This window comes from Macrotis lagotis, chromosome 5 (genome assembly GCF_037893015.1).
Source record: "Macrotis lagotis isolate mMagLag1 chromosome 5, bilby.v1.9.chrom.fasta, whole genome shotgun sequence".
Classification (NCBI taxonomy): domain Eukaryota; kingdom Metazoa; phylum Chordata; class Mammalia; order Peramelemorphia; family Peramelidae; genus Macrotis; species Macrotis lagotis.
In genome coordinates, this window is record NC_133662.1 from 97,117,736 (window position 1) to 97,145,590 (window position 27,855).

The 27,855-nt window shown below is 35.2% G+C and overlaps 1 protein-coding gene across 1 annotated transcript; it reads right to left on the reverse strand.

The window, feature by feature from the left end:
• Positions 1-772: 772 nt before the first annotated feature.
• COQ3 (coenzyme Q3, methyltransferase) lies at positions 773-27,717 on the reverse strand. The gene is made up of 7 exons (XM_074187220.1): positions 27,588-27,717; positions 17,755-17,863; positions 15,994-16,143; positions 10,329-10,428; positions 9,041-9,283; positions 5,292-5,451; positions 773-2,953 (listed from the first exon to the last, which is right to left on the reverse strand). The coding sequence occupies exons 1-7, from the start codon at positions 27,700-27,702 to the stop codon at positions 2,769-2,771; spliced, it is 1,062 nt and encodes a 353-aa protein (XP_074043321.1). The 5' UTR covers positions 27,703-27,717; the 3' UTR covers positions 773-2,768.
• Positions 27,718-27,855: the final 138 nt, after the last annotated feature.

Genomic DNA, 27,855 nt, shown 5'->3' on the forward strand with positions numbered 1-27,855 from the left:
AGCTGCGATCAGCAATGGCAACAGTGGAAAAATATGGAAGTAACTTTTGCCATGGACTTATAAAGAATATGACCCACTCATGACAGAGTTGTTGGTGTTGGAACAAAGACTGAAGCACATTTTTTATTATTATTATTTTGGGGGGGTGCAGGGCAAATGGGGCTGGATGGCCCACCTGGGGCTGCATAGCAGGGTGATCGTTGGGTGTCTGAGGCCGGATTTGGACCCAGGTTCTCCTGACTCAAGGTCCAATGCTCTGTCTGCCACCTAGCCACCCCTACTACTATTACTATTTTATTTTATTTTGTATTTTTTTCCTTTTTTTTGGTTTTTGCAGGGCAGTGGGGTTTGGGTGGCTCGCATGTCACACGGCTGGGTGATTGTTGGGTGTACGGGGCCAGACATGGGCTTGGGTGGTCATGACTGCAGGGCTGGTGCTCCGTCCACTGCACCACCTGGCCATACCTACAGTTATTACTATTTTTTTTAATTTTAATTTTTTTCTCTCCCCTTTATCACTCAAGCGAGTCTATATTTTGGGGGAGGGGGTATTTTGTTTACTCTTAAACAAGAATATTTTATTAATGTATAAAAAATTTGGACAAAATGAGAATAAATAAATATTAAATATTAAAAAATAAAAAATAAATAAAAAAATTTAAAAAAGACTTCCATTTTGATTGCCTGAGTTGGCTTTGTTGGTATTCCCCCCTTCTATTGTCTACAGGCATCCAACCAGCACTTTGTACAATTTGGGGGGTGGATACTCAAATGTCTCAAATTTCAGGATTTTGAAGGAATAAGTATTTGATCTAATTTTTTTTAAGGTTTTTATTTTTGCAAGGCAAATGGGGTTAAGTGGCTTACCCAAGGTCACACAGCTAGGTAATTATTAAGTGTCTGAGGCCGGATTTGAACTCAAGTACTCCTGACTCCAGGGCCAGTATTCTATCCAGTGCACCACCTAGCCATCCCAGGAATAAGTACTTGAGATCAATGTTGTCAACCTCTTTTCAGGAAGCTATCTTGGCCAGAAGTTTTTGAGTAATACTATATCTGCATCACAAAAATTAAGGCAATATTCTCTTTTAGAGTTATTGCTTCTGATTTGTTTTTTGACCCACTCATTACTCAAGATGTTATCACTAAGCCTCTACTTAGGTCTTTATCTTTTGCTTGTTATGATCTCTAAAGAATGTTTGGTATTTCTGGTTTTTTAAAAATAATTATGCATAACATATCTATGTCCTAGGACATAGCTCTATTATTGAAAAGGCATTATATGGTGTTGAGAATTATGCTTATTTTTATTGCTCTTATTGTCATGCCTCTATTTATTTGTTCAGCTCTGTATTCTGGTTTTTGCTTATCTTTTTCCTAGATTTGCCTAGTTCTCAGAAACATTAAAATCTCCTATAATTTTCTGTGTTACTTTCTGTACAGTGGGTATGCCAGGGCCCAAGAATCTAATCTGGAATCTCAATTAATGTAAGCTACCTTGAATAAAGGTAAACAGCAAAAGAAATTCCAGTAGTAGATCCCACTTAGGGTTTTCTTGGCAAAAATACTGGAGGACTTTGCAATTTCCTTTTCCAGTTCATTTAACAGATGAAGAACTGAGGCAGACAGGATTAAGTGAGTTGCACAGGGTCATACAACTTGGAAGTATCTGAGTCAGATTTCAACTTGGGAAGAAGAATCTTCCTGACTCTAGGTCTGACACTCTATCCACTTTGATATCTTGCTATTCCTGCTTGCAGTTAATTCAAATTCTACTGACATCCCCAAATGATTGAAATGTATGAATATAATACAGTTGATATAAAAAAAAATTAGTGTTGAAACTGACCTTCTAGAATAGATGTAACATTATTCTTCACTGAGTACTTAATGGCACTATGCAGACATTCTACTATTCATAGACTAAGAGTAAAATTTTAGACATACATTTTTGAACATGGCCAGCGGGGCAATTTGTTTTGTCTCACTATGCATATTTGTTACAAAGGCTTTGTTTTTCTTTTATTTCTTTTCCAACAAGATGGGAATGTGGGAAAAGCAAATAGATTTTTTTGTCATTTAAAATATTAAACTAAATTTTGGGGGATTTTTTGCAAGGCAATGGGGTCAAGGAACTTGCCCAAGGTCACACAGCTAGGCAATTATGAAGTGTCCAAGGTCAGATTTGAACTCAGGTACTCCTGACTCTAGGGCCAGTGCTCTATCCACTATGCCACCTAGCCGCCCTCAAAAAATTAAACTAAATTTGTAAAAAAATCTCTAAGTTCCAAGAAATAGCTTCAATGGGCTACAAAAATATTCATCTATCTTCTAAATATATCTGACATAAAGGATATACTCTGGATAAATCTGTCAAATCTTTGTTGCCAATTGCATGACAGTTTAAAAATAAGATAAAGAGAAACATAATCCATTTTTAAAAAGTAAAGACAAAGATAATATTTGCTAGTAAACATTTCTGCAAGATGAAATATTTAACTTAAATACAGATTTTATTTTTTAAGTATGGGGACAGAAAAACATGCCACTCTAAAGAAAATTCTCTAGTTTACATATTATTTTAGCAAACTAAGATTTTAGTGTTAAAACAGGCATGTGAAGGTGACTGTAATTTTAAATGAAAACATTTTTTCCTGCAATTTTAACTTTTCCTACATGATTAATTCTAGAAAGTCCATTTTTTTTAAATGCTCACATTTAAAAGCATTAAAATAGCATGTAACATTACTAAAATGCATAGAAGTGATTCATTTCGGAGATGCTTCCTGATCATCTGTGCCAGGAGCAGGGGTATGTTGCTCTTTGGTTTCCACTTGTGCACTAGATTTTATGGCATGAGCTGCGTAGTTAAGGCTGGTATTTTTAGTCCATCTCCAGTGGCCTGAAAAAGGATTATACAGCATTCCTGCTATTGTCTGGACCAAAAGACCATCTAAAAAAAATCACAAAACTGATTTAATAAATCATAAACTACCAGTAATGAAAAGTAAAAGTTGAAGGTTTACACACAAACACACATACACACACACACACACACACACCCCTCTTCTTGAACAGCACAGGCAGTCATACCTTCTAATTAATTAGAGAGAAGATCTTACCTGAAAGAGGCCTCTATAATGATAGTTTCTTAGGTATGATTTTAAAAAATGTTACCAAAATGAATTTAAAAACAAATCATTTCTAATGGGGACTATAATAAACATTTATTAAGTACCTACTATGTGCTAAGCACTGGAGTTACAGAAAGAGGTAAAAGAGAGTTCCTGCCCTCAAGGAGCTTACTATCTAGTGGGGAATATAGACAAAGCAAGCTATATACACAGTAATTAGGAAATAATTAACAGAAGAAAGACACTACAATTAAAGAAGGGTTAGGGAAAGCTTCCTATAGAAAGTGTAGTTTACTTGATATTTAAGAATGTCAGTAGGCAAAGAAGAAAGAGAGAACACCCCAGGTCTGGGATGCATTGAGAGAAAATGCATAATGTCAAAAAATGGAGTGTCTTGTTCATGGATTATCCAGGAGGCCAACATCACTGGGTCAAGAGAACATGATATGAGAATAAAGGGAAAGAAGACTGGCCCTAGGGCTATGAAGAGCTCTGAATACCAAATAGCATTTTGTATTTGCTCTTGGAGATAATAGGAAACCAATGGAGTTTATTGGGGATGTGTGACATAATCAGACCAACATTTTAGAAAAATCCCTTTTGTGGCTGGATGGAGGAGGGATTAGAGTCGGGAGAACCTTTTGCCAAGCAGACCCATCAGCTGATTATTGCAGTAATTAAGGAATGGGGTAATGAGGGTCTGCTCTAGAGTGATGCCCAAATACCATGAAATTTAAACAGTTAACATCACAGCATAGTCAATATGTATGACAAATTTGTTAACAAATACATTGGTCACATAAGTGGACAAATAAGTGGATCAGGGCTTAATAATGGCCAGGCTCACCATATCATTTTTGATGCAAACTTGTTCAACATTGTAGAAGGTTTTTCTACTCATACATTCTTGGTTTACTACCCTTTGTTAAAAAGAAGTCCACATAAATGTTTTGATGATTGCACATGCATAACCTATATCAGATTGCTTGCTATTTCAGGGAGAAAGGGGGAATGGATAGAATTTGGAACTCAAAACTTTAAAAAAAAAAACTGAATGTTAAAAGTTGTTTTTGCATATAATTGCGGAGAAATAAAGTGCTTTTTAAAAAAGAAGTCCTATACTTTTAGGTATAGGCAATTTAGTGGATTAATTTGAGGGTTCTTTGGACTTTGCCTGCACTTCAATAGAGAGAACATGAATATGAGTAGGAAAAATGCATAAAGAGGGGTGCAACCAGACACTAGGGCTAGGGCTTTCATCTGCTGATGATAACTAGGAAATACCCTAGTCCAATGTGACTAGCATCACAGAACATCAAAGTAGTTAAAAGGACTCTTGGAGGTCATCTAACACATTACCCTAATTTTCATAGATTGAGAATTTTAAGAGACCTTAGAGATAATCTTGTCCAACTCTCATATTTTACAAGTGAGAAAATTGATCAAATTTGGAAACTGGAGATAATAGAAACAATTGAGGACAATAGCACAGGGTCACAGAAATATCAACTGGAAATATTTTTTGACTCTAAGATTAGTGTTCTTTCCACCAGAGGTTCTTAGTGGAGTATCCATGATCTTATTTTTTTCTAATGTTCTGATAACTGTATTCCAGTATAACTAGTGTCTTTTGTCATCTTATGTATTTTATTGCATATCTATAAAGACATTATTCTAAGAAGGAGGGCTATAGACTTCAACAGGGTGGCAATGTGGTCCATGATACAAAAAAGGTTAAGAACTCCTGCCCAAGGCCAACCCTGCCCCTTGCAGATAATTAAAATGAAGCCTAGAGAAGTCAAGTGAGTTGCTTAAGATTAAGCTTGTAAGAGACAAAACCAGTACCAGAAACCCAGTCCCCCATATCCCAGATCCAGTTCTTCTTCTCAACAATGCATAGATACCTCTATTTGAGACCTTTCTGCAGGCCTAATGAAACTCTAACTTGGATCTCAACATAAGGTTGAGATCAATGCCCAGGTTGCCTTTTCCCTTTCTTCTTTCTCTACTTAAAAGCTAAAACAAGTTATTAGCCTTCTAAATTAAAATACTGGTTCCTCCTGAATTTGTTGGACCCTAATTTACTGCTTTATGTGTCATCTTATTTTTGCAAAGAACTATTTCAACTTAAGCTCATAAAATTGTTTTAATACTTACTTGACTCTAAAAGGCTCTCTAATTCTTCTGGTGAAACAAACTTCTCCCAGGTGTGAGTTCCTTTAGGTACAATGCCTACAATCTGTTCTGCAAAAATAATTCCTAAGGCATAGGAAAGCTGTGTTTTGTTGATTGTAGTAATGAAAAAAGAGCCTCCAGGCTAATAAGAACAAAAAAAAAAGCAGTAAAAAAATTCAGAAGGAAGATAATCACCAGTTGGGTCACAGGTTTGAGACTGTTTCATGATAGGTTCAAAACCAACATAATTATAATGAGATGTAAATAAGAAAAATATAATTTTATCAAAATAATATTAGTTGATTTGAGGAGAAAAATCTCTTTTTTTTAATACCTTCACAAAACTAATCACAGTTACTTTTTCTATATGAGTTTTGAATAACAGTCCCTGAAAATAAGATAGAAAATTCAATCAATATTTACATTTTTACCTCATATTCATCTGATTGGTAAAGTAGCAGAAGAAGAAAAAAGCAATGTTTGGAAAGCTTATAGGAAAACAGGTAGACTAAGGCACTAGGAATATAGAGCTGTCAACTGGTTTGATTATACCCAAAATGTCACTAAACCAAACATACTCCTTAACTCAGAAAACCAACTACTAGTGTCTACCAGAAAAATCAAAATCAGAAGGAAACAACATTTGGATCTCTTTCCATAGAAGCAAAGGAAATAAAGTAAATTCCCTTTCATTGGGGAATGGTTGAAAGATTATGGTAATATAAATAAGGGAATATTTTATACTATAAGAAATTATGAATATAACAGATTCTGAGAAATTTTGGAAGACTCTTAAATTGATATGGAGTGAAAGGAATAGAACCAGGAGAAAAATTTGTGTATAAATACAACTTTAAAAGACCTCAGAACTCTAAAACAGTGAACAATTTTGACTTTAAAAGACTGACAATGATACCTTCCATATCTTGACAGAGAGGTTAGAAACTCAAGATTTTGAATGAGATATGCATTCTCAGGCAAATGTTGACTTGTTTTGCTGGATTAGGCATACATTAGTTACAAGAGAAGACAAGTATTGAGGAAGGAGGAAACAAAGGTAGTATGTGAGTGAATACTGACTGACATGTAAAAAAGAGCATTAAAAAAACCATTTATTTTTTAAATGACCAGAAGGAAAAAGAGTGCAAAAGTTAATACAATAAATAAAGTAGTTTGGTCAAACTTTATAATTGTGTACATATCTTTAAAAAAACATGTAGATATGTATGTGTGTGTGTGTGTGTATCTTTTAAGGAACATATACAAAACAGAAATTTAATTTCTAATATAAGCCTCTTTCTTGTTTTTTTTTTAGGGTTTTTTTTTTTTTGCAAGGCAAACAGGGTTAAATGGCTTGCCCAAAGCCACATGGCTAGGTAATTATTAAGTATCTGAGACCGGATTTGAACCCAGGTACTCCTGACTCCAGGGCCGGTGCTTTATCCACTATGCCACCTAGCCGCCCCTTTGTTCTTCTTTATATACTGAAATTTTTGTTTGTTGGTGATTAAATTCACAATAAAAAAGAAACCTTTAAAATATAAGGAGTCAGATACCTCTAAAATATGGGAATCAAAAACAATTTTTTAAATAACCCAGAAAAAGAAATTGAAAGAATAACAATGTTCCTAAGTACAAGTAAAGTACTTGTTAATAGTTAATAGTAACTCAAGCTCTTAATAATGTTTTTCTATAAAGCCCCAGCATGCCATAATATCTTGTGCAAAAATTACTGTTTGACCTCACAATCTATGTATAGCACAATCCTGTTATAAAGGGATGAGCTGCAATATATATCATACTTATTAGGATATTTACTTTGAAATATAAATCAATAATTTTCTATAAGAAAATACTATAAGAGGTAGGATAAGTTGTCACTTTCTATTATGAAATAAAATACTCAAAAAAGACTTGGAAAAAGAGGGAGTAAGGAGGATCCTATCATAGAATGATAATGAAGATATACCCTGGGAGAGATCCAATTAGATTTAGTTTCCTTCACAGGAAAAACATATAACTTCAATTTATGAGCCTCTTAAAAAAGAAATTCAACCAGTGTGCAATGGAAGCTGAGGTTTTATACTATGTAAAAAGTAGCCAAATCACTGAGAGATTTTGCTACTGCTAGATCACTAGATATATATACCTGAACCAAGGCTATCTCAGTTATTAATTCTATATTTCAAGGATTCTTATTAAAATGTTATTTTAGAAAAACAGAACTTTGCTACATAGTCTACTTGATTATGTGAGCAGAGAGAGAGAAAAAGGTAAAAATGACACTGAATTAAAGATTTAGTCAGGTAAAACTGTATTCCAATTCATCAAACAATATGGGAAATCAAAGAATGTAATGCAAAAATAATTACAGGGAGATGATGTTTCTGGATACCGCTTTTATCCATTTCTCCCCTAATCCTTTTACCATGTAGAGAAAGAATTAGCACTCCTGTCAGACTGTTGGGGAAAAAAAAAAGCAGCTTGAGCAAATCTCTCTAAATTCACTAATTTAGCTAGATAAATGAAATAGAGGAAAAGTAATTAATTTTGTTTAAAAGGTTTTTCCAAAGAAAAAGTGTACATAGTAGAAGTAAGCATTTACTTTCAATTCCTTCTAAGTTAAAGAATTTGTACAAGAAAAGTTCAACAAGAGAAGTAAGAAAGTAAACAGAAGGTTCCTTTGGCTCCTGAAATGAAGATGATCATATCTAGCTACTTTTTTTTTCCTGGAATACTTCAGTTACATATGTATGTACGTGTACCTATTTATTTTAATTTTTTTTTTTTGCATGGAAATACAGACTCTCAGCAAGCCCAATGTCGGTTCAACATTTAAAAAATGAGATTTAGAATTTAGGAAATAAGTTCAAATAGCTACACTAGTTAAAAGAGTATTTTCTAGAAGTCTACTGGGCAATGAAGGAAAAATTGGGGAAAGCATTCTGTTTTTTCGGCACCTGGACCAGAGAATTGTCTCAAACAAAATACTGTTTAAAATTCAATGACAATGTGGCCACATGAAAGAGAAATTCTGGAGTATACACTTAAACTACAAAGCCTTGATTTAGCAATTGCACAGGATCCTGAACAGTCATATATATATATATATAATGCATACATGCACACTAAACACTTATGTATATGTGTGTGATATGCATATATGTATATATATACAGTACACATATTTACACACAAAGCATATGTTGTTTGTGTGTGTTATGTATGTACAGAATTGCTTACTATATACAATTTGATCACTGAAATTATTGTAATAGATCTGATTTTTTTAATTGATTATAAATCAATTGTTCTCAAATTTTTGCAAAAATATCCATTAACTATTTAAACTAGTCAACATTACAGGAAAGAATACTACTATAAGTATGCATAGATTTCCAAAGTTGCTCTAGGTTCCAAAATTATTATAGAGTTTTTTGCATTGCCTAACAGAATCAGGAATATGGTTGTCAAAGATAACAGTTCTGTATTGAATGGTATCAATATTCAGGGCCAAGTCAAAAGCACATAAAGATATGGTCAGAAAAGACTTAGTCAGGTTCCCCAAGACATGCTCAGATCTTAAGGCTGAAGCTGGAGAATGAATGGCTTCAGTTGCAAAAGGAAATCTATTACCACATGCACAAAAATAACCCCTTGACTCTGCCAAGACCTGCCTGAGTACCTACTTCTTAAAAGAGAACCTTTGACCAACCTAAGACAATACTTACTTTTAATACTTGGCAGCAGCACTGAATAAAGGTTTCCAAATCATTCACATGCTCCACTACCTCTGAAGCTACAACAGCATCAAAAGTTTCTGCAGTCTCTTCTACAATGTCTTCCAGGGAACATACTTTGTACTGGATTCTCTTGTCCAGTACTGGATCAAATGATTTGTGCTGTTGTGCTGTTTTAATATTCTCATTCAAAGGATCAATTCCAGTAACCAAAGCTCCCAGGCGCCCTAGAGGCTAAGAACATAAAGGATTATCACACCCAGAAAGAAAACGAGAGATGCCTACACTTTCAGCCTAAAACTTTTAATAATTTTCTAAAAGGTCAGCAGTCAAACATGAAAAAAAAAATTTCTCTGGCCTCTGGTCACATGGCACAAGTCAAAGCAACCAAGCATGGTAGCCAAACCAAAAATACACTATTTATTATTATGGTTTTGCTTTTTTTTTAAATAACAGTCTTTGAGCTCTCTTGACCACTACAGAGGACTGAACCACAGTCTTCTTCCTTGACAATGAGAAATTATTCAATGTGAGATGTTCTCTTTTTCATTTTTATAAATCAAAGAGTATTTTTGCAGAAAAACCATATAGACTCAGATTATATTTTTATAATTACTCAGTTTTTATAAGGCTGGATTAAAAAAATAATATAAGCCCTCATGAATAACAACAGCCTTATCATCTCGCATTTGGCTTTAGACCAAACATTTTATATTTAAAGTTCTTTGAGAGGCAGTATGGTATAAACTAATAGTTTCTTCTTGCCTTTACTACTTATATGCTATTACATTAATGCCCTTAAAATGTGGAAGAATAATTACAGTGTTATTTCATAAGATTTTTCACCATGAGCCAAGACAAGGTTTTAGCAAGACTCTTCTATATTATGGGTTCTATAAGAAAAGTACTCAGAATATAGAAGGAAAGGCTACTTGCTAATCCCCCAAGGCCTGGTATAAAAAAGCAACAAACTTTACTTTCACCTATTATAACTCCATGGCTAAGTTAAGTGACTGTAGAAGAAGGGCTTTTTCAGTATCATATATTTTATATATATATAAAATATATGGGATGTAGATTATCAATCATTAATTTTATATACTTATATATTATACATATAATATATATATATATAGGATTATATTATCATTCATTCATTCAAATGTTTCCTAAAAAATTTAATGAATACTGTAAAAATCTGTTTCCCTCTCTCTTAGGCTTCAATTTCAGTTTTAAAGGGGAGGAAAGTGAGATAAATATCCACCAATCTGATTCTTACTTCACATAACAATCCACCTCCACAGCCAACATCTAGAATCTTCATTTCAGACAATGGGCTTTCCAACTGATGATTAGTAACCGTTTTCAAAAGATTATCTCTAAGAAAATAAAAATAAAAATAAATCTGTGACTCATTAACTCTAAAAAACACAAAAATATAAAAGTTCAGTAATTGATTTATTAATAAAGTTTTAAAGTATGCTATTCTTAAAGAAATGCTATATTTGCAATTTAAAATCAGTTTATAAAAATTTCAAAAGTTTTATTTAGGAACATACAGAAGTTTTTCCAATATTCAAAACCAGAAAAACTAAAGAGTAACTCTGAAATTAGGGGAATAGGAGGAGGAAAGAATAATGAAGACCAGAGACAATCCAGGAAATTGACAAAGATGATTATATTTGTCCTTTGTTCTTGAAGAAGACCATGACAAAGGGGAAGTGAAATCAGGACAAGCACATAAACTGAATTTGAGTGAGGGGGTGCTGTGCAAAGTCATCCCACCCCCCTCACTTTCTCCTTCAGCTCTGAGTCAGTGGTCAGATATGAATCAGGATGACTAAAGATGACCTGGATATGAGGCAATAAAAGTTAAGTCGCTTGTCCAAAGTCACACAGCTACTAAGAGTCAAATGTCTGAGGCTAGATTTGACTTCCTCTACTCCTGACTCCAAGGCCAGTGCTCTATCCACTGGGACAGTAATAGAAAATAATGGACAAGCTGTAGAAAAGCAAATACACTAATCAGTTGTTGAGAGGGGTATGAATCCATAAACTTTGGACAGCAACTGGGAATTATACCAAGAAAATGACAGTAAAGTCATAGATATCTGACTACTAGGCATAATGCCTGATGTTAAGTCCACTATAGAAAGAAAGATAACCATGTATAATGAAATATTTATGCAAAACTTTTTGTTCAGCAAAGAGCTAGAAACAAAGTTTACTATTAATTAAGGAATGGCCAAACTGTAGTATCTATCTATAAAAGAGCACTTAAAAATGTTTAATGTGTAATGAGTTCAAAGGTGAGAAATAATTCCAGTGAGAAGCAAAAGGGACAATTGTTTTGAGACCAAAAACCATCCACCAAAAGACTTAAATCTTAAGACAAGCACAGAAGATATAAAGAAAGAATGGATAACAAAGAATGAAAAGAAAAAAATGTAGCACAGTCCTATAAAATTAGTTTCATGTGTGTAAAAACTCAAACTGAATTGAGGTTGGGCAGAAAAGTTAATGTAACACAAAGTATTGGGTTTTTAAAACTATACTGAAGACTATCAAAAAGGTCTATCTATTTTTAACACCAGTATTCCATTATTAAATAGATATGGAAGGTTTTCTGATTTCAATATCATAGGACATTTCACTACCAATGGAAGACATTGATTGAGAATGGAAGATATAAATTGAGAGGGTAAGTTATTTGCCCAGATCACATAGCCAATATGTGGCAAAGGCAAAAACAGGAACTTCTTGACTCCGAAGTCAGTTTTTTTATCCATACACCACAATGCCTCTCAGAAAATACTGTTGTTTTAAAAGAGCCAATAGTGCACCTCAATTTTAGAAGAATTAAAATTACAAAAAAAAAAACTATGAAAAGATTAATGATGGATATGAAGAAGTTTCAGTGTATTATCAAAATGTAGTGCTTTTAAATAATTATAAGGGTATATAATTTTCCTTCTTCAGAAGCATAATTATGGAAAGCTATGGAAAAAAAGTGATAAAAATCAAGAGAACTAGTGGTCTGGTTCTTAATCTGCAACTTGCTTATTATTATGCATTGCTCCCTATTTATTTATGACTTTTATTTCCTTTTCATTTTGAATACCAAATTCCTTTCCCCTCTTTCCTCTCCCAGTGATTGAGAAGGCAAACCATATGATATTAATTAAATATGTGAACTAACACAAAACTTTTTTCCATATTAGCCACAGTGATAAGAAAAAGTCAAGAAAAATAAAATAAAATCAAGAAAAAAAAATACTCTATACTTCAATTTGCACTCAAAATTCATCACATCTCTGGAGGTAGATAACATTTTTCATCATGAGACCCTTGGAATTGTCATGAATCATTGTATTGATTAAGTCTTTCTTGAACAAATCACTTGTAAAGGACCTTAGAGATTATGCAGTTCAAACTCCCTATTTTACAGATAAGTAAAATTGAAACCCAGTGAGGTTCAGATGATTAAAATCATGCATCAAGTCAATTATGCTTCCATGGTCTGTTTTCTCATCAGTAAAATGAGCAGGTGGATCAACTCAAAAATTTGATAATCACAAAGCATCAACTTCCCTACTGTGCCAATTTATTATTATTATTTTGTTTTTAGATTTTTCAAGGCAATGGGGTTAAGTGGCTTGCCCAAGGCCACAAGGCTAGGTATTTATTAAGTGTCTGAGGTCAGATTTGAACCCAGGTACTCCTGACTCTAAGGCCGGTGCTCTATTCACTGTGCCACCTAGCCGCCCCTGTGTCAATTTATTATTGTTTTGAAAAGGAAATCTGTTTAATGGAAACAAATTTTTAAAAAGAAACATTAGTATATATGTGCTGGACAGTTCTGGGATTAATCCAAATAATGGTTACAGTAGTCCTAAAAGGAAGAATGGAAGATGAAACATTAACTGAAAAGAAGTTTGAGAAACAGGTGAAGGATGGGATGATACAGCTTAGATAGTAGAAAACTGAAAAAGATTTAGGAGCCTCCAAAGCAAAATAAGAAAATGAATACATATGGAACAATAGTATCTTCAAACCACAAATAATTCCCAGAGTCAATGATCATTAAAGCTGGAAGGGACCCCAGAGGTCATCCAGAAAGATTCTTTCATTTTACAAACAAGGAAAGAGTGAGTCAGAGAGGTTAAATAGCTTGTCCAGGTTCACACAGAGTATGAATGATAAGCTTGAAACTTTGTGTGCAAATTTCTAATCTACTGTCCTTTACAATACAAAAAGATAATTTAGATAATCATGGTGCTGTGTAAAGGTGAAAATCAATATATCTGTGTCAATCAAAATTAATTACAGGCAGTCCTTGTTTCTTTCTTTTTTTTTTTTGCAAGACAATGGGGTTAAGTGGCTTGTCCAAGGCCACACAGCTAGGTAATTATTAAGTGTCTGAGGCCGGATTTGAACCCAGGTACTCCTGACTCCAGGGCTGGTGCTCTATCCACTGCACCACCTAACCACCCCTTCTTTTTTTTTAAAGAAATCACCACTATTTATCGATTATTTCACTATTTAAAGACCTGATCCACTCATTGATTATTTTCAGTAGTTTTGTATAGCTTTGTATAAATTTGGTGGGCAAGATTTCATCTTAAAAAAGTACAAATAGGGGTAGCTAGGTGGCGCAGTGGATAGAGCACCAGCCCTGGAGTCAAGAGTACCTGAGTTCAAACGCGGCCTCAGACACTTAATAATTTCCTAACTGTGTGGCCTTGGGCAAGCCACTTAACCCCACTGCCTTGCAAAAACTATAAAAAAAAAGTACAAATATCATCTAATAGTAAAAGAACATAATTGTAAGCTAAATAGAATGATGGGGGCAAAATTGTAGGGTGAATGGGAAATGATCTATTTTTTTTCCTACTCTGTGTTCTTGATGAATTTTCAGTGGACAAAAGATCATAGATTTAGAATGGGAATGGGGGCAGCTAGGTGCCACAATGGATAGAGGACCATCCCTGGAGTCAGAAGGACTTGAGTTCAAATCCATAAATACCTAGCTGTTTGATCTTGGACAATTCACTTAATCCTATTGCCTTAAATAAAAATAAAATTTAAAAAATAGAGTGGGAATGGTCATCAGACATCATCAAAATCGACCCTTTCACTTTATAATTGAGGAAATAGGCCTTTCTGAGGCTAGTTAAGTCATTTCAACTCTTAGTTTAAGTCTCCTTGTGTATAAACCTTTTCCTCATTTGCAAACTTGCTTTCATCTTAAATATTTTCCTTTCCTTCTTCAGGCTTTCACTAAGACATGGGTCCTTCCTAATGACACAGTCTTCCTAATCTCCCTTGTTTGTACTGGTTGTACTTTCATTTATTCTTCCTAACTCACTAGTTAATGGTAGGAAAGTTGGCATACTTCCAAGCTTCCATTCTACCATTCACTGAGTAACCCCTTCTCCTTTGAGATTCACTTAGTCTATACCTATCAGCCAAACAAAATTCTAGTAGCTGTTAAGTTCCGACCTCCAAGACACTCCCTTTTCTTCCTCAAGTTGTCCGGTGCCTGGCATAAAATCTCTCTCCTCTCCAATTCCTGATCTCATACTAAAAAGACTTCAACATTTATAATTATTGTCCTTCCAACACCCTAACCTCTCACTTCTTCAATTTACTCACAATTATGTACTCTTCCACCCATCCAGACAACATACCCTTGACCTTGTCATCACCCACAAATCTACCACTTCTATGTTCATGAATTTGGTAATTTCCTCATCTGATCACAAACCTATTCTTCTTATTCTCCCTCTGCCTTTGCTAGTTCTTCATCTTCACTGCGGTGTCTAATTCACCCCCTCTCAATCTCTTCCAGGCCATCACTACTGCCCTGGGTACTCTTTCCTTCTTCCTTATTTTGGGCCACTTCAGTTCCCCTTGTCTTCCTCTCTCAAGTCCTTTGCCCTCCCTCCTATCACCAACTTTGTTCTTCCTCATATGCTGCTGAACAAAGTTGGACAAAATCATAAAACTACAATAATGAGAATCTTCCAAATTTATGTTACATAATCCCAAGTGAGCACTTACCACAGCAAGGCAACATTTAAAACATCCATCTCCCTAACTGACCCACTATCTCACTCACCACAGTCGCTTTTCCAAGACTTTTTATCCCTCCTCAAATCTCCTAAAGATCCCCATTCCCCTATTCTCATTGCTAAGAACCTTGCTTCATATTTTACCAAAATAACTGAAGTCATTCACCAAGCACTCCTTTTTCTCTCCCTCCTCTTCATTTCAAATTGTGCAGATATCATGCTCCTCCTTGAACAAGGCACACCATCTCCTGACTGCATTTTCACTGGTCCCTATGCTTAGAAAGGCTTCTTGTAGAAAGTAGAATTTTAGATGGCACCTGAAAGAAGCCAGGGAAGTCAGGAGGATCGAATTTAAAAAAAAAAAACTTTTTAAGTATGATCAGGGGAAAAAAGTTTGCTGAACTGAAATGAAAATAGGATCTTATAGAAAATCAGCAGAACAGGAATCAGAAAATTTAAGTTGTAATATTTGCTAGGTTACTGAACTAATAAATATCCTCAGAAAAATAGGCTAGCATCTTAGTATTTCAATTTTCTCAATTGTAAAATGATCTGATATCATCTGACCACAGCTACTTTTCAAGAACTTAATCATAATTAATTATATGGCTAGGAGGTACTTTATGAGTACTAAAGAAAAGATTATCACATTAGATGACATTATTGATAATATAACAGAATAACAAATATATTCAAACAGCTTTGTAGTGATCATAACTTCAAAGCACAATAACAATGTATACTTTTCTGTGCATTTTTGCACACAATTTATATTTATACAGCAGAGTATATATTATAAGAATATATAACAGAAGAACAAGCACTAAACAGAGTATCATTTAAGAAGACTAAAAAATTTACAAACAGTACCTAATAAATGGCACCCTTAAGTCATTCATAGAATGAAGAGGTCCATATACTCCTTGTTCATCCCACCATTTGTATGCCAGGGCCTGAAATGTTTTCATCTCTTTTGGATCCACTGTTGTTGAAGTGCTACATAATCTCATTCCAACATACCTGAAGAATGAAAATAATGAAAACATAAAATATCAAAGGTCTTCAAAATGTAAAATGGCTAATATTACATTCTTGCTGACAATTCATAAAATATAAAATCCTCAGGTTCCTCTTTCATATCCCTTTGTTTTATGAAGGAGTTTGGTTAATGCCATCATGGCTGATTTCCTTTGAAATCAAATCTTTTATAATACTATATTCTCACTGTGCCATTAAGAATGGAAAGAAGTTTGCTTTTCACCTAAGTTACTAGGATTAATTTGAGGCTTTCCAGGCTCATGCTACCAGATAGTACCAAGATGATTCTGAAAATTTCAGAGGATAGAACAATTTCTGGCAAAGTTGGGCAGGAGGAAATGCAGCATACATGATACTGTGCAGCAGTGTTTGGGGAATGGATCCTCTAAAGAAATTTAATTACCAGAGACTGTGCAGTACAACCCTACAAAAATTGGATTCTCTAGTCTCTCTTCAAAAGGTTATAGAGAATTGATATGCAACAGAACTATGTTGTGTAGGTTTGGGCTCACAACTTTTTAGACCTTTTAAGAAGCTCCTATATGATCCCCGCCCCCCCTTTTTTTTTTTAGTTTTTGCAAGGCAGTGGGCTTAAGTGGCTTGCCCAAGGCCACACAGCTAGGCAATTATTAAGTGTCGGATTTGAACCCAGGTACTCCTGACTCCTGGGCCGGTGCTCTATCTACTGAGCCACTTAGCTGCCCCCTACATGATCCTTTGACTAAGACCCTTAAAAGGGTATAACTTTCCAAAAGTTTTAAAAATTTGAAATCCAAAAGGTTCCTGCACAATTGAGTTCCATGTTCTAGCACAGTAACATCCATTACAGTGAAATTCTAATTTATCAAATGTTGGGTGATGTCAATTAGGCTTTATCAAGTCACATTATGTTCAGCCATATCTATAAATCCTGAAGGCAAGGTACAATACACATGTCCTTTTAAGATACAGGTGGGGGTGGCTAGGTGGCGCAGTGAATAGAATACTGGCCCTGGAGTCAGGAGTACCTGGGTTCAAATCCGACCTCAGACACTTAATAATTACCTAGCCGTGTGGCCTTGGGCAAGCCACTTAAACCCATTGCCTTGAAAAAAAAAATCTAAAAAAAAAAGATACAGGTGGAATTCTTCCTTAATATTATGTTCCTCCACCTTTTCTCATTTTTTCTGACCCAATAACTTCAAAAAGACACTTATACAGGAAGTAGGAGTATATACTTGAGAAATAGAGCTCAATCTAAGTACTATTTCGTATAAAATGCAAATTTTATTTTGTGAAACTAATATAATTATGCAAAAGTCCCAAGCTTAATGCTAATTGTATTCATATCCATTTTCTCTTTAACCCAAATTATTTATGGTTTCTTGTGTTAGATTATTATATAACTATTGAAAGAAAAAGTGACATACAAATTTGCATCCTAATTTTGAAAAATAAGAAGCCCTTAATCAAAGTATTTGATTATCACTTAAACACAAATTAGGAAGCATCATCTCACTGATAAGTGAGATGAAAAATTATTACAATTATGATAAATCATTACATTTCTCCTACAAATATGTAATGATTATATTGACTAGTCAATAAACATACCTGTAATTTTTCATATAATCTGAGTAGGCAAAGGTCAGATTGTTAGATTTTAAGCACATGATTCCTCTGTCACTGAATGGCCAAGATAGAGTTCTATTGGTTTGCTTTCCTGGATAAACAAGGAAATAAAAAGCAATGAAAGACAAGGCAAAAAAAAAAAAATTACCAAGAATAATCCTTACTGATAGACAACATAATTTTATCTTGAAACAAACCAACACAATTCATTTCTCTATTATATCACAATTGATAAAAATTTAGATAGATTTCTAAGATAAAAGGAAAAAACTGTTCAGACTGTAGTCTATTTTTGAAAAACAAAATTCTCATTACATCCATTTAACTAACAGCTAGGTGGTTCAGTGGATAAAGTGCTGGACCTGGAGTCAGGGAGACCTTGTGGTTAAATTCAGCCTCAGATATTTACTAACTATGTAACCTTGGGTAAGTCACATAACCCCATTTGTTTTAATCCACTGGAGAAGGAAATGGCAAACCAGAATCTTTACCAAGATGATGATGTTTGTCCTCTGTTCTCAAAGAAGACCTAGACATCAGGGGAGGACAAAAATATGAACTGAATTTGAGTGAGGGGGTGCCGTACTAAGTCACCAGCCTCACTTTCTCCTCCAGAGCCAGATAGGAATAAGGTGACTGGAGATGTCCCTGGATGTGAAGTAATCAAGGTTAAGTGACTTGCCCAAGGTCATACAGTCAAAAGTCTGAGGCTGGATTCAAACTCCTATCCTCTTGACTCCAAGGCCAGTGCTCTATCCACTGTGCTACCTAGCTGCAAACATGATTTGTGGAGTTATGAAACATGGCTGAACAACAACACTACTATTTAATCATGAAAATATTGAGTCTACCTTTTTTTTAACCACTGTTACTCAACATAGTAAGCATCATATTCAAATCTGAAAGTAGGGAATTCTATTTTAAAGTCAGATTAATTTTCTCCTCAATTATATGAAAATGCATATGTTCACACTAGTCCCTATTCTATCAATTTTATATTAGAATTAATAGTATAACAGAAACAACAGTAGACCTGAACAGGAGACTTACCAGGAGGCCTTGTTAGAGTTTTATCTCTATGGGATACTGGGAAAGCCATTTAATTTCTCTGCATTTCAATTCTCTCATCTGTCAAATGGGGATGATAACCCTTACACTGCCTGCTTCTTGAGATTCACACTTTACAGAGTGTTTCAAAAGTTTTAGTACAGGGTGGCTAGGTGGCACAGTGGATAAAGCACCGTCCCTGGAGTCAGGAGTACCTGGGTTCAAATCTGGTCTCAGACATTTAATAATTACCTAGCTGTGTGGCTAAGCCACTTAACCCCATTTGCCTTGCAAAAAAAAAAAATTTAGTGTAGTTTTAAGCTTCAATAACTTAGTCATTAATGGCTTGTTCAATTTCTTTTCCTAAACTAGGAAAATATTCAATTTTCTCTTCTATTACTCTGAGCACTTTATAGTTTTATAAATATTCATCCATAGTTTTCTAGAGTATAATTAGACAAAATAATTGCTTTAATTTCATCTTCATTGGTGATGCAGTCACCCTTTTCAGTTTTAATACTAGTAATTTGGTTTTCTTTTTTTAATCAAATTAACCAATGGTTTATCTATTTTATTGGGTTCTGCCCTATAAAACCAGCTCCTTATTTTATTAATTAGTTTAATGGTTTTTCTCTTTCAACTTTACTAATCTCTCCTTTGATTTTTCAGGATTTCCATTTCAGTGCTTAAATGGAGCTTCTTAAATTTTTTTTCTAGGTTTTTTTTAGTAGCATGCTCAATTTATTAATCTGTTATATCTCTCTTTTATTGATGCATGCAATTAGTGATAGTTTTTGCCTTAAGCATTGCTTTGACTGCATCCCACAAATTTTGTAATGTCTCATTTCTGTCATTCTCTTTAATGAAATTATTGATGGTTTCTTTGATTTCTTCTTTGACCAACTCATTCTTTAGTTATTTTAGCCATTTTGTATATAGAATCCTTCTGACTGGATTATTAAAAATAATTAATGACAAATTATTAATGATACTTAAAGTTCTTAGAAAATATATGCATCATTACCCCATACATACAGAAAGATACACAGTTGAATTTTATTGAGATCCTTATGATTTCTATTTCATGTTTACCTTTTTATGCCTCTCTTAATTCTTGTATAGAAAGTCAAATTTTCTGTTCAGCTCAGGTCTTTTCATCAAGAATGCTTGAAATTCCTTTATTTCTTTAAATATCAGCTTTTTTTACATTTAAAAGATTATACTTAGTTTTTCTAGGTATGTTTTCTTGGTTGTAATTCCAGCTCTTTTGCCTTTCAGAATATTGTACTCTAAGCTTTCTACCCTTTTTAATGTGGTAGATACTGAATCATGTGGATCTACACAGGATTTGAAAAGTTTCTTTCTGGCTGCTTGAAGTATTTTCTCTTTGACCTGTGTGCTTTGGAATTTGGTTATATTATTCCTGAAAGTTTTCCTTTTAGGATCTCCTTCAGATATTGATTGGTAGATTATTTCAATTTCTATTTTATATTCTGGTTTCAGGATATTGGGGCAGTTTTCCTCAATTATTTTTTTTCTTTTACAAGGCAATGGGGTTAAGTGACTTGTCCAAGGTCATACAGATCAGTAATTATTAAGTGTTTGAGGAGTCCTCCTGACTCCAGGGCTGATGCTCTATCCACTGTGCCACTCAGCTGCCCCTTTCCCTGAAAATTTCTTAAAATATGACATTGAGGTTCTTTCCTTGACAATTGCATGCAGTTGAAAAAATAAATAAAATATCATAGGGAGGCAGAACCAAGAATGCAGAGTAAAGGAATTCCCACGAGCTCTCCCCCAGACACTCCAAATAAAATATCACAAAAAAAATGTTTTTTAAGATTCTATGAGAAGTGAATATGGTAGGTAAATGTAGTATCTTTTTGAGTTCCCTAAATCTCCAATACCATGAAACTAAGAGAAGCTGCCATTGATAAGGAGAATGCTATGGTACCTCCATATTTGTTCTATTGGGGTTCCTGCATTCTCTGGGTCCTGAAGGCATCCAGACAGCTTTGATAGGAGCTACACATTTCAAGATGTAACTCTCAATATAAATAGTATGTTTAATATAGTTTTGATCTAAGGGAAAATTCTCCCAAAGTTGGCATTTAAACTATAGTCATGAAATAAAGCTACTAGAAGCACAATTGGGTTTCAGACAAGTTACAGCTCTAAAATCCCATGCTCCTATAAAGGGTAGTGCATCAAGATTATCTCAGCAGATGGCCTTCTGAAACTGCCAGATTTAATGTGCTCTTTGGGCTTATCTGATTCATCAATGTGTTATTTTCTGTTGTGCTGATCTACTCACAAATAAAAAGCTATTACTAATAATGTGAAGGAAGCACAAAACCTTCAGCTGGGCTTAAATTTAATTCTATATTTATGTATGGTGTGGTAAGGGAGAGGAGTAAGACAGTGGTTTCGGTCCTTTTTTTTTATGTGAAATCCCTTCACTCTTTAGTGCTCTTTATTTTTTTTAGTATATATTTTATTTTTTCTTCAATTACATGTTAAAACAACTTAACAATTTTTTAAAGCTTTGAATTCCAAATTCTATCTTTCCCTCCCTATATAGTATGCAATCAGATTAAACATCTGCAATCATGTAATATATATCCATATTAATCATAAGAAGATTCAAGTTAAAGAAAAAGAATGAAAGAAAATGAAAAATAACATGCTTCAGTCTACATTAAAACAATTTCTGTTCTTTCTATGGAGACAGATAGTTATGCTTCAAGATTAGTCTTTTGGGGTGGTCCTTGAATTATTGTATTGCTGGGAACAGTTAAGTCATTCACAATTCTTCATCATAAAATGTTGCTGTTACTATGTATACCATGCTCCTGGTTCTGTTTACTTCACTTTATGTCAGTTCATGTAAATCTTTCCAGGTTTTTTTGACTGCTTCTGCTTATCATTTCTTAAAGCATAATAATATTACAATTACAGTCATATATCACAGTTTTTTTAGCCATTCCCCAATTGATGGGCCATGCCTCAATTTCCAAATACTTAGTCACTACATAAAGAAATCTATAAATGTTTTTGTATAAATAGGTACTTTTCTCTTTTTTTCTTAATGTCTTTGGGACTTAAAACTAACAGTGGTATATAGTTGGATAAAAGAATATGCACAGTTCTATAGCCCTTTGGTGATAGTTCCAAATTGTTCTCTAGGATGGTTGAATCAGTTCACAACTCCACCAACAATGCATTAGAAGACAGTGATTTCTTGATCTCCAAAAACAGACCCCCTCCAAATCTCCAAACACACTATGAAAATGAACACATCATAACAGCATCTATCCTATCTGAGATTTCCTTGACATTTTATTTATAATTCTCTTACCTTCCCAGATTGCCTTGTATTAAAGTTATTTGTGGTCATGTCAGATCATATACATATGCAGCTAGACTCAGAAATATCTTCAAATGAGGTCAGTTCCAATTTTAAAACCAAAGGCCAGGGAATAAATAATTATGGCTCAACTCCCAAGAGTGAACTGAAAGGTCTCATGGGGGGGGGGGGGTAAGGGAAAATAGTCAGTGTATTGAAAAAATGACTGGGTCAGAAGTAGGTAGGTACAACAAAAGTTCTAGTCCATATTCTGCCACAAAAAAGACTGTGTGACCTCAGGCAAATCATTTCTTCTAAGATTATATAATTAGAGACAGAAAGGATTTTAGAAGTCATGGAAAGCCCAACCTTTTTTTACATATGAGGAACCTGAGGCACAGAGAAGTGGTCTAATTTAAGTCACTTGGCCTGGATTACTTAACTAGTAAGTATCTAAGGTAGAATTTGAACTCAGGTCTTCCTGACTCCCAAAATCATAACTATCCATTTACCATGTCACCTGTAAGTCTCAGTTTCCTTATCTATTAAATGAGAGAGCTGGACTAGATGACCTCCAAAATCCCTTCTAGCTCTAAACTGATGTTACTATGATAAACCTCTCTTGGAAATTACCAGAATAGCCAACTTCACATTATCTCTATTAATTTTTCTCCCAGAAGAAAGGGTACATTATTTCATTCAATCATTCTATGAGCATTTATTTATGTGTCTACTATGTGTCAAAAACAGTGTATACTAATGGGTATCACACTGCATGCCATCTCAACGAGTGGGAAAAAGAGAGGGAAATTAAAATTTTAAATTTTTTAAATGAATTAATTTTTAAATATATTTTATGTGAATAACTGAGTATACTATGAAAAAAAGAAACTCTTGAGGAACTTCAGCTTTACTGAAGAAAACAAATACATTAAAACAAATGCAAAATAAAAACAAATTGATTTTAGTAGGAGTATTCTAGCAATTGTGGAGAAAAGGAGAGGAAGGAGTAATAAAGTCCACTGTGACCAGCACCTGAGAAAGGTCTGGTAAGAAAGGTGTGGAGGGAGTGAATTGCAGGTACAGTCACATTCAATACAAAGAAATGGGAGATGGAACATCAGCAAACAAGTCAGTCAAGAGAGTGAAGGAAAATAACATGCAATTATCTTAGAAAGGCATCCTTTCGGTTTCCAATTCTTTATCACTACAAAAAAGAGCTGAGTAGCTACTTCATACCTAAGCTATAATGAACCAAGTAGCCTCCCCACCCTACTAAATGAAGAAACCCTTAAGGAAAATAAAACCCCAGTTAACAAAATCTATTAAGGAACTCAATCTAAAACAGATTGCTTGAGGCTTACACTCTTAGCTGGGCCAATCCTGCCCACCCTGAGATCATGCCCATCAGGTTGTGCTTTTAAGGTGATTTGAAGGCTGTCTCCCTGACCAGCAAAATCTGGAAGGCTGGTCTTTCTGTCTTTACTCCGCCCCCAGGCTGGTCCTGCTGAAATCAAAATCAACAGACACACTAGGTTATTTCTGTGGCTGAAATTATGGTGAGGGCATCTCCCTTATTAAAAATGAATTATATTCAGGGTGGCTTCATGGATCCTGAGATTCCCTGAGGTTCTGAAGAAAAGCTTTGCTGGTCTCTGGTCTCCAGAGATATTTTAATGATCCTTTTTTAAAAAGTTTTATTTATTTAAGGCAATGGGGTTAAGTGACTTGCCCAAGGTCACAGAGCTAGGCAATGGCCAGTGCTCTATCCACTGCACCACCTAGCTGCCCCTCCAGAGATATTTTAAAATGTTTCCTGGCCTAGACCCCCAATGGCCTCTGCAAATAAGCTAAAAATGTGGCAAGAAATTAAGCAGGAAAAGAACCAGCTGTTGTTGATGATGGCTTTAACTTCCCACTCCCTGGTCATCGAACCATCAGGCATCTGGAAGGAATTAAAACTCCCCCCGGTGGTCAACCACCAACTGCTGGTGGAAAAAGGATTTCCCCAATGTTTCCTCTACACAAAAATTTACAGTTAAGAGAAAAATTAGAAAATTCACAAGCCTAGAAATTAAGAACTCCACAAACATACATAAAGAGAAGCTGACTTGGCTAACCTACTTCTACCCCAAAAGGGGCAGAACTCAAGTTGAACTGCATGGATATTAAATAGGTATCAGAGTCCAGCAAGCATCATTAAATGCTAATACCCATCAATTCCTCCTTAGGAGAGTTCTTAATTGAGGGGTAACCTATTCAACCCAGGGCCCCAACCCATTAGAAATATATTACCACAATAAAGCTAGCTTACTTTACTTGCTTTACACATTAAAGCTAGTCTTGCTGTATACCACATATTTCCTTGTATTGAATTTGGTAAATCCCAAACCTTAAAAAAATCTGGCTCATAAGACCATCAAAAAAAAGGAAAATGACAACTGTTGGAGAAACTGAAGGAAAACATGCCCTGTAGATAAAGCAACAAATTGGTTATCTATTCTGGAAAGCAATATAGTATTACATCCTTAAATACACTAACTTTTCATATTCTTAGAACTAGCAATATTACTTCTATGTCTGTACCCCAAAGGGATCAAAAGTATCCACATGTACAAAAATACTTAATAGCAGTTCTTTTCATTGTAGCAAAGAACTGGAAACTAAGGAGGTACCCATCAGCTAAGAAATGGTTTAATAAATTATGGTATATTAAGGCTATGAAATACTATTGTGCCATAAGAACTGATAAAATGAGAGAATCTTGGAGAAGCATGAGAAAAGAAAAGAGAATAACTCACATAACAATACTGTAAAGACAATTTTGAGTGACATAAGAATTTTGATCAATGCAATGACCAAGATCACAAAAGACCAATGATAAAGTATGCTATCAACCACTTAGCAAAGAAATGATAGACTTAGGTTGCAGAATGAGATATTTAGTTTTTGGGTAATGCCAATGGGAAAATTTGTTTGCTTTGACTATCCATATTTGTTACAAGGGTTTATGGGTAGAGTTGTTTTTTAACTGATGGAGGAGGTGTTGAGAGATAAAAGTAACTAAAGAAGAATATAATTCCGGGGTGGCTAGGTGGCTAAAGCACCGGCCTTGGAGTCAGGAGTATCTGGGTTCAAATCTGGTCTCAGACACTTAATAATTACCTAGCTGTGTGGCCTTGGGCAAGCCACTTAACCCCATTTGCCTTGCAAAAACCTAAAAAAAAGAAGAATATAATTCCTTAGTACAATGACTATTTTTGCCTTTTCATTTGCCTCCCCTATCACTCAAATCATTGAGACACCAATAATCAATGACTAGACTTATTTTTAAATGAAAATTGTAATATTTTATTTATAATAGCAAAGAAATGGAGTGGTCACTGAACTGAGGAATGGCTGATCAAATAATGGTCTAAGAATAGGATAAATCATTTATGAATATAAATAGATATGATTGGGCAACAAGAAATGAATTAAGTTGGGACACCTGAGAAGACATAAAACACTTCTAGAAAACTTTATCAAATTTTTAATATGAGTTATTCCCCAACTGATAAATGGTCAAAGGTATTTTTTGATGAAGGCAATTTTTAGATGAAGAAATCAAAACTATATATAGTCATAGAAAAAAATGCTCTAAATGAGTATTGATTAGAGAAATGTACATTAAAACAACTTTGAGATATCATCTTACATCCATCACATTGGTTAAAATAACAGAAGGGGAAATGACAAATGTTGGAGAGGATGTGGAAAAATTGGGACACTATTGGGATAACTGAATTGTTGGAGAGCAGTCTAGAATTATGCCCAAGGAGTTATAAAACTGTGTAAATCCATCCTTTGACCCAACAACACTACTATCAGGCCTATTTCTTGAAGTGACTAGAGGAAAAAGGAAAAGAATTTATATGTTCTAATATATTTATAGCAACCTTCTTTGTAGTGGTAAAAAAAAAACCCTGGAAATTGAGGGGGAAGACCATCAAATGAGGAATGACTAAACAAGTTGTGGTACATGATTATGATGAAATGTGCTATAAGAAACAATAAACTGGTTGATTTTAGAAAAAGATGGAAAGACTTGCATGAAATAAAGAGTGAAATGAGCAGAACCAAAAAAAAGTGTGTATACAGTAACAGCAATATTGTTCTAAAAACAAGAAAGTCATTTTGAGTATTATTAATATTCAAATCAATTGCAAAGGATCTATGATGAAAGATGCTATCTGCTTCCAGGTAAAAAAATGATCATAGAAGCATGAATATATGGTTTTATAAATATGTAGATACACACACACACACAGACACACACACACACACACAGACACACACACATACACAAAAACACGTCTTTATCCAAAGGTAGCCCTCTAGTCCAGGGTGGGAGGGAAGGAGGGGGAAAAAATAAAGAGTCCAGGGCAGGGGCAGCTAGGTGGCACAGTGGAAAGAGCACCGGCCCTGGAGTCAGGAGTACCTGAGTTCAAATCCAGCCTCAGACACCTAGCTGTGTGGCCTTGGGCAAGCCACTTAACCCCCTTTGCCTTGAAAAAAACCTTAAAAAAAAAAAGAGTCCTTAGGCTGAGAACAAAAGAAAAACTGAGGGAAGCACAGAAAATAGGATAGCCTTGAAAATGAAGTGTAATATTACAGTTTTTTGAAAAGTAAACTGTGAAATGGAGATTCATGGCTTCATAGTGTACAAAGAAATGGGGTTTGGGGTTTTTTGTGATGAATAATTAATGTTAATTAAATAATTTTTTGTGATGAATTTAGAATGAATGATGAAATTTTTGTGATGAATGAATAATTAAAATTAATTTAAAATTTGTGGTGCATGAATAATTAATGAATAATTAAACTTTTGTGGTGCATGATTAATGAATAATTAAATCATTAAATTTTTAAAAGGACACTGCAAAGATCTGTCTATAACTTTTATGAACATAACAAGGCAAAGAGCGCATCATTACAGAGGTCAGACTTCTCTACTCTCTGAGGCCCCCTCGGCGGGATGGTCCCAACTGATAGAGTAATTTGTCTTGTTTGACTACGAATAGTGATTACAAGCGTTTTGAGGTTTTTTTCTTTTTTTAAACAGGGAAGAGGAGAAAAGAAAATAATGGGGTTTTTTTAATTAAAAAAAAAATTAAGGGTAAAAAAGCGGGAGAAAATAACTTTGGGAGGGTAGCCTGGGGCCAGCCTGCGACCTCTCCCGGCTCTCGCAAGGTCACTGGAACGTTCCAGACTCCAGGCCCCGCCCCAGGGCTCAGTCCTGGAATTCCTCTCCCCCTTCCCCTCCCTCCCCCCGGCTCCCCGCCCGCGCCTGCGCATTTACCCCAATCCAGCCCTCTCGGCGGCCCTGAGCGCCGGCTAGGCGCGTGCCCGAGGCGCGGGAGCGCGCGCGGTCGCCACCTACCTCCCGCCGCCGCTTCCGCTGCGGCCCCAGGTCCGGCGCCTCGGCCCGTGCTCCGGGCCCCGGTCGGCCCCGGGCCGCGAGCCCCCAGGACCCTCAGCGCGCGGCCGCCCAGCATCGCCGCAGCCCGTGTTCCCGCTCTTTCCGGTCCCCCCGGCAAACAAGCGCCCGCCTCGTAAAGGTTCCGCCGCTCCCTGGCGCTCAGGGGTAGCCCTTCCTTGTGGTGGGTCCTTTTTGGAAAGGGGAGGAGGAAGCGAGGTCCAGCCTGCCT

Coding starts and splice junctions, on each gene's coding strand:
- COQ3 (XM_074187220.1), bottom strand. CDS start 27,702: ATGCTGGGCGGCCGCGCGCTGAGGGTCCTGGGGGCTCGCGGCCCGGGG. Junction 9,284..10,328: donor GAGGTGGATTGTTATGTGAA/GTAAGAATCAGA, acceptor TTATGTTCTTAG/CCTCTAGGGCGCCTGGGAGC. Junction 2,954..5,291: donor AGAGAGCCTTTTAGAGTCAA/GTAAGTATTAAA, acceptor GATTTTTTTTAG/ATGGTCTTTTGGTCCAGACA.